This window comes from Bos mutus, chromosome 10, assembly GCF_027580195.1.
Source record: "Bos mutus isolate GX-2022 chromosome 10, NWIPB_WYAK_1.1, whole genome shotgun sequence".
Taxonomy (NCBI): domain Eukaryota; kingdom Metazoa; phylum Chordata; class Mammalia; order Artiodactyla; family Bovidae; genus Bos; species Bos mutus.
Window position 1 is genome coordinate 72,379,079 of NC_091626.1, and position 7,825 is coordinate 72,386,903.

General features: G+C 40.7%; 1 protein-coding gene across 1 annotated transcript in view; it reads right to left on the reverse strand.

Moving 5' to 3' along the window:
• BUB1B (BUB1 mitotic checkpoint serine/threonine kinase B) overlaps positions 1-7,122 on the reverse strand; it is a 55,217-nt gene extending 48,095 nt beyond the window's left edge. The window contains exons 1-2 of the mRNA XM_005888937.2: positions 6,863-7,122; positions 3,784-3,930 (exon numbers count right to left, since the gene is read on the reverse strand). Of these exons, the coding sequence (XP_005888999.1) occupies positions 3,784-3,930; positions 6,863-6,897 (182 nt within the window). The 5' untranslated portion in view covers positions 6,898-7,122. The remainder of the gene's footprint in view (positions 1-3,783; positions 3,931-6,862) is intronic.
• Between the last annotated feature and the right edge of the window lie 703 nt (positions 7,123-7,825).

The following is a 7,825-nucleotide window of genomic DNA, read 5'->3' on the forward strand; positions in this document are numbered from 1 at the left end:
GAGTATCTTGAATATGGTAAGTAAAGATTTCAAGAAGATTAATCAGGTAACACTGAAAAAGGCTGAGACCTGGGACCCTTGGCTACAGTGCTTGTACCTGGAGAAATGTTTTCTGGAGCAAGAGAATATAAAGAAACTATAAGGGAGTTAAAAATAACTGTGTACATGAACACAGCTGGAACAAATTTTGAACAAGATACAAAAAGTCCAAAAACTCAACTGCTGCTTCTAAGGTGTCCAGAGCAAAAGCAGGGTACTGCAGTATGATCCCTGCATACAGCAAAACCAAGGGGGTGGGCAGATCACCGGAGCCACCGCTCCAGCCCAAACCTTGGACCCACCGCTACCCTCATTCCCTTTAGGGCACCAGTTGGCCCATGTTCAGGAAGCAAGCAAGGGAACCTGTTACTTGTTTTTGCTCCCTGCAGCTCTAGTCCCAGTAAAGCCTTGCTTGAATGTCTTGTCTGGCCTCTTATCAATTTCTATTGATTAAAGAATCCAAGAACCCTGTTTGATAACAACAGTATAAGAATAGGAGAAATTAGAAAAGGGGCCACAATTGTGTGACTAAAATGGTGATTTAAGTATAAGATAATGAAATAATGAAAAAAAAAATTCAAGACACTATTGATAAAAATCAACAAACCTCCAAATTTATCTATGGATTCAATGCAATCCAATTCAAATCCTAGCAGTCTCTTTTCTAGAAACTGACACAATGATTTTAAAATTTGGAAAAGCAAAGGACCAATAATAGCTGAAAGAATTTTGAAAAAGAACAAGTGGAGAACTTATTCTGACTTCAAGTCTTATTATATAAAGCTAATCAAGACAACATACAACTGATGAAAAGGTAGACAGTTAGATCAATGGAACAGAATAGAGTCTAGAAATGATCCACACATACACAACCAAATGATTTTTGACAAAAGCCCCAAAGCAATTTAATGGGGAAAGACAAAAAACTCTCTTCAACAACTGAAGGCAGATAGGCATATGAGGGTAGGGACGGAAGCATAAGACCTTTTATTCTAACCTCACGCCATGCACAAGGACAAATTTAAGATGAATCACAGACTTAAACATAAAAGCTAAAACATAGCTACTAGGAGAAAAAAAAAAATTACAGGATATTTTCCTTTTTTCAGAAAAAAGGACCTTTTAGGCAGGCAAAGATTTCCTAGAGGAGACACAAAAGGTACTAAAAGAAAAACACTAATTAATCAGACATCAAAATTAAAAACTTCGGCTTGTCAAAAAATACCAAGAAAATAGATAGCCATGAACTGGGAGAAAATATTTTAACACATATATTTGATAAGGGACTTGTATACAGACTACATAAAGAACTCTTTCAGTCCTATTCTTAGATGCTCAGTCATGTCCAACTCTTTTCGACCCCATGAACTGTAGACCACCAAGCTCCTCTGTCCATGGGGATTCTTCAGGCAAGAATACTGGAGTGGGTTGTCATGCCCTCCTCCAGGGGATCTTCCAATTGTAAAATAAGGCAAAATATCTGAACAAATGCATCACAAAAGAAGATATATAAATGGCCAATAAACAAATAAATAAGTGCTCACTTCAGTAGTCACCTGGGAGATGGGAAGTAAAACCATCATGAGATACTATTACACATCCACCAGAATGGCTAAAATGAAAACAACAAAAAAACAAAAAAAACCCACCACACTAAATATGGGAATGGATCTGGAGAAAATTGATTCTAATACGTGTCTGATAGGAGTGTAAAATATTACAACCTTTTTGGAAAACAAACACTTATTCTATGACCTAGCAATGCTATTCCAAGAGAAATGACAATCTATGTCCACAAAAAGTCTTACTCTAGAATGTAAATAGCAGCTTTACCCACAAAACACATAACTGGAAAGAATCCATTTGTCCATCAACTGATAAATGGATAAACAAATGAAATACTACTCAGTTAAAAAAAAGGAACAATCTACTAAATACATGCAACGTGAAAATGCCTAAAAAATATATTGAAAGTACTGCATAATTCCATTTATATATAGTAAAATAAACAAAACTAACCTATGGTGATAAAAATGTGATCACTGGTTTCTTCATGGAGGAGGGGAAGATTGATTGGGAAGGTGCGGGAGAGAATCTTCGGAGGTAATAAAAATGTTCTGTCTTGAAATGTGTATCAAAATCACCTAAGCATACTTAAAAATTTGAGCCTTTCACTGCATGCAAATTATACTTAAAAAAATCAGGGGCTTCCCTGGTAGTCCAGTGGTTAAGAATCTTCTTGCCAACGCAGGGGACACAAGTTCGATCCCTGCTCTGAGAAGATCCTACATGCCTTGGAGCAACTAAACCCGTGCGCCACAACTACTAGACTGAGAGTCACAACTACTGAAGCCCATGTGCCTAGGTGGCCAAGAGAAGCCACCTCAATGAGAAGCCTGCGCACTGCAACAAAAAGTACTCCCTGCTCACCACAACTAGAGAAAGCCTGCACACAGCAACAAAGACCCAGCACAGTCAAAAGTTTAAAATAATAATAATTAGATCTTTAAAAAAAAAATCACCAATTCCTAGCAATCAACTAAATCAATGAGTATGAGAGAGCAGTGAGGTAATTCAGGTTAATTAATCTGAATTAATTAATCATTCAGATTAATTCATACCATTAATCAAAATGGAGTAGAAAAAGGAAGGTCCTACATGAGAGAAGATATTCAGTATTTAATACACTAGTGAAATATTTATCTCATCATATGTTACAGGAAGATAAAAAGATATTTAGAAGGCAAGTAAGAGATGTAGACAGTAGTTAAATAATGCTGGAAAATTTGAATATGGAATGAGAACAGAGGGCAAAGAACACAAACTTAGGTAAAATGAAGTAGGAAGCCAACAAGCAAAAAGGAACAGTAGTTAGTGAAGTGGAAAAACTAGTACAATGTCACAGAATGTCATCAAAAAGATTTAAGAATAGAACACCATCTGTGAAACAAAAACATAAAATCCAATGCTTTTAAAGATTCAAAGAGATGATCAAGGGTAATCATTACATTAGATCAAAATTATGATAATTTTCTGATAATACAAGAATTTTTTGGTCACGAGACTGCAGGTAGAAACCAATACTTTAGTTTACCTTTTTGAAAAGAAGTGTATTTATCAAAACATTTGTCAAAGGAGAGCAAGTTTTATCATTCACTATATTGAACAATATAGTGGTATTTTTCAGCTTTTCATCACCCTGAGTTCCTTAAATTCAGTTTCTCCAAGGCTTACATTTTCTTTGGAGACCACTATTTCTTTTGCACACATTCTCAAAAATAGTTTCCTAGAACATTAATAATTGAGTACAGACAAAGGATAAACAGATGCACTCTCCCTCAGTATTCAGAACACAAAGAAGCAATTTCATTAATTGATTAGTCTCAAAGAGTTAATTCTGTTTCAGGATTCAGAATGACATAATTCTTTTGGTAAATACTATAATATGATACTGCTTTGCTTATCAGTTACCCCTGTATGAGAAATATTTCTATTGATAAAGAGTTTGGCTGCTCCAGTGAAATGGAATCCTATAGCTCTTTTTCTTAAGTGCGCTTGAGGGGATCTTTAGATAGCTGTTGTGTGATAAGAAAGCAGGAGGGGAACAGATTCTCAGACTACCAATTTTTGAAGAGTAGTTTAGTACTCCACTCCTTATGCCATCCTGCATGGGTCCACGGCCACATTAACTACCACAGCTGGGGGTGAATGATGACTGGTTGGAGCCCCAACCATCCTACATACCGTTTTTGTTGTTGAAGAGTAGTGTTACAGGCAGATTCTTGCTGTGCCAGAGCTCCCTGAAGTGTGGACATGATCCGCCCCTGCCTTAAAGGTTGGACATTTTCTTTACTCAGCTCCCATTCATCTCCCTCCAAGGACATGACTTCACTGTGAAGAGAGAAACAAAAGTAAATCTCATACTAACACTGAATTGTTACAACACTGGATTATTGTAAATGTTTTCAGAAAAGTGATAATTCATGATCTTTGGGTTAAATACAGTGGGCCAGCAGATTAGTAGTGTTATTAATGTTATACTCCTAACCTTCTATCTGTGACCTGGTTTCCAAGTTCAAGGCTGCAGTATTACCTAATGGAAGAGAGAACATGGCTACAGTATTGTGAGCAATATCCTAAGAAGAAAGTTTATGACAGGAAGAAAGAAGGGAAAAAAATATTATAAATTTGGCAAACTAGACAAAAGTCAGATTGATGCCTATCACTGAATACATCACCTTGTTTAATTTAAAATTAGCAAAGTGTTTATCAGACTAACCCCATGTTTCAACTGATTACTTAAAGCTGAAGTTTATATATATAGGTTGCCCAGAGTAGAAGCAGACAAAAATACAGTTTACTGGTCATAAATGGCTCCTCCAATTATGTCAATTCTATGGGGGGGAATCTGCAAAAGCTTTTTGGAGGTAATCACCACAAAGGGTATATACTCTGAACTTCAGAGCTCTACAATCCTCGAAGAGAAGTTTACTTCTGGCCAAGAGATGCTATTTCTGTGTTTAAAACAGAGACAGACAGGCACTATTTTTCAAAAATAAAGTGAAAGTTTTGTGTGACCTCAGTCTAGACGAGAGCTAAAAACTCCCTTCAGGAAAACAAAGTGTAAGTGATTAATAATGTAAGTTGTAACTACTCTTATCTTTTTAACTATTTTGTGTAAATATAAGGGCCATGTCATTTATTTTTCTATTCTCATGATCTAACACAGGATCTAACAGTAGTAAGCAGTGAATAAATATTGAGGTTTCTAGATTTCTTCTCTTACAATAGCAATTAAAATATCTGTTAAATGTCCAAAATTGAGCTGGGATTGCTTCCTCCCTCCCTTCTCCTCTTGCCTCCTCAAAGACCTGCTTTTTCCCTCATCTCAAATAAATGGCAATTTCATTTATCCAGCTCTCAAGTAAAAAATCTTAATGCCAACCTAGACACCCCTCTCACAGCCCCCAGTCATCCAGCAAGTCCAGTTTGTTCCACCTCCAGAACATATCCAGAAATAAGCCTTCTTCTCAGCATCTCCACTGTTTTCAGCCTGACTCAAGCCACCATCTTCTCTTGCCTGGACTATTTAAATAATGTCTAAACTGGTTTCTCTGCTTCCATCCTTTTCTACCTTTAGTCTTTTCGATACTGCAGCCAAAGTGATCCTGTTTAAACCCATGTCAGATCATGTCTTTCTTTTGCTCAAAACCCTCCAATAACTTTCAACTACAGAGTAAAAGCCAAGTCCTTCCAATGCCTGCATCTTCACCATTTTTACTTCCTTTTATTCTCTGGTTCATTCTGCTCCAATTACTCAGCCAGTGCCCCTGCCTCACCCAACTCTCACCTTCAGTCTTTGTACTTCTCCCCCCAGATCAATGCATGACTAACTCTTGAGTTTCCTTCCAGTCTTGATCCAAATAACACCTTTTCAGTGAGGCCCTCTGTTCAAAACTATCAAAAATTGCACCAACCCTCCTCCTCCCCAGTTTTGTTTGTTTTGTACCAACCACTATCTACCTTTTAGTTTATTTATCCTGTTTTCCCTACCCTCATCCCACCCAGAACTTAAGCTTCATAAGGATAGGGATTTTTGTGTTTTTGTTACACCTAGTACTTTGTAGGTGGTTAATAAATATATCTCGCATGACATCACTGTATTTTAAATGGATAACCAATAAGGTCCTATCCTATTGCATAGGGAACTCTGCTTAATGTTAGGTGGCACTCGGGATAGGAGGGGAGTTTAGGGGAGAATGGATACATGTATGGCTGAGTCCTTTTGCTGTCCACCTGAAACTATTACAATAGTGTTAATCGGCTATACTCCAATATAAAATAAAAAGTATATATATCTTTTGCATGAATTAAAGAGCTCGTAAAATGACATTTATCTAAGTACTGTGTGGTGGTGGTAGTGCTCAGTGGTGTCTGATTCTCTGTGACCCTATGGAGTGTAGCCTACCAGGCTCCTCTGTCCATGGAATTTTCCAGGCAAGAATACTGGAGCTGCCATTTATTGCTTCAGAGGATCTTCCCAACCCAGGGATCGAACCCGAGTCTCTCTTGTGTCTCTTGTATTGGCAGGCAGATCCTATACCACTGCGCCACCTAGGAAGCCCATAAGTACCGTGTAGCCCCTAATGAAAACGCACATAGAATTTCAATCCAGAAGAGCTTGCTGCTAAGCTGCTAAGTCGCTTCAGTCGTGTCCGACTCTGTGCGACCCCATAGACGGCAGCCCACCAGGCTCCCCCGTCCCTGGGATTCTCCAGGCAAGAACACTGGAGTGGGTTGCCATTTCTTTATGGATAAATAAGGAAGAGCAGCAAGCATGAGAAGGGCTTTTCAGATTTCTAACTATGCTACTAACTTAAAGACAGCACCTACCATGTACTAAGCACTTATTTGGAGGCAGTTACTTTACAAATACTCTGAATTCTCCCAGAACTCGGAATGGTAGGTAGCGTTAACAGCAGCATCTTCCATTTAAAGACGTATCCAAAGTCACAGAGTTAGCGAATGGCTGGGCTGAGATACAAACACAGACCACAAATTCCAAGCCCTTTGGACCCCCGGGGTCCCACAGCCTCCTTGGCTTTGCAGCTGGACGCAGCAGGATTCTCACGCGCCCTCAGCGCACTGAGGTCAGTGCTAACCCTGTGCCTTCACCTCCACTCCTCGCGTCCAATTCCAGCAGGGAGGACGATTCGGTTGGGCCTGCTCTTCTCCTGGACTGCTCTCAGCGGAGCCTCCGTCACTGCCAGGCACCCTAGGAGCTCGCAGGCCCAGCTCCCGGCCGCCCTTCTCCGGTACCTACCTCGGAGCACCCCTTTCCTTCTGCATCGCCGCCATCCTGCATTCCCGGCTCAGGGCCTCGTCCTCCCGCGGGCCTTTCTTCAGAGCCTCAGATCGCCTGGGCCTCCTTCTGCAACCTACCCTTCGAGGCACTGAAGCGACCGGAGGGTGCTCCCCGAAAAAGCAAGCACCTAATTCCCTCACGAACCAGCCACCCCAAGCTCTCACGGCCAGCCGCCAAGTTTCAAATTTAACGGTCCCGCGCGGACAACGTGCTACGCCCCTCCGCTCCTCTGCGCTCGTGCCCAAGGAATCCTGGGACTTGTAGTTTATCCCGGGTTTAGTCAACGCTGTCGCGGTGCATAGTGGGAGTGGTAGTTTCCGGGGATTGTGGCTGTCCAGGTGCTGCAAGCTTAGCGGGTGTAAATTCAGGAGGTGTAAATTCTCAACAGGTGCTTTCTGCGTCCAGGCTCTAGAGCTAATCTTTGAGCCAAGCGAGGAACATTTTAAGCATCAGAATTCTCTGATATAATGAGCATAGTGAGATATCTCTGAGTGCTTGCGCTTGACCTGATTTCTGGACTGGCTGGCCAGGCTATGACCACCCCCTGCTGTCTGCCCCAAGTGTCACAAGTGTCCAGAGTTCTTAGGCGGCTCTGACCCAGCTGTTTCCTGCCCCGCACTTGAATTGAAGAAAACTAGAATCTAATTCTGTCGAAATCATACCAAATGTGCAGCCTTAGGCAAGCGACATATTCTCTCTGACCTTCAGTTTTAACTCATCTGTAATGTGGTAATGACACCACCTTGCTTCTCTGCTGCAGTCCCAGGCAGAAAATACAGCTATGCTACAGCTCCGGAGGTTTTGCCTCTTTTCCCCTTCAGCAGACCAGCCTCTACTGACATTCTTTAGTCCCAGTTCTGATTTCTTGAGGAAGAAACCATGGTAAGCTCAGATGTGGCTGGGGAGCAGGGTTTTTGAACA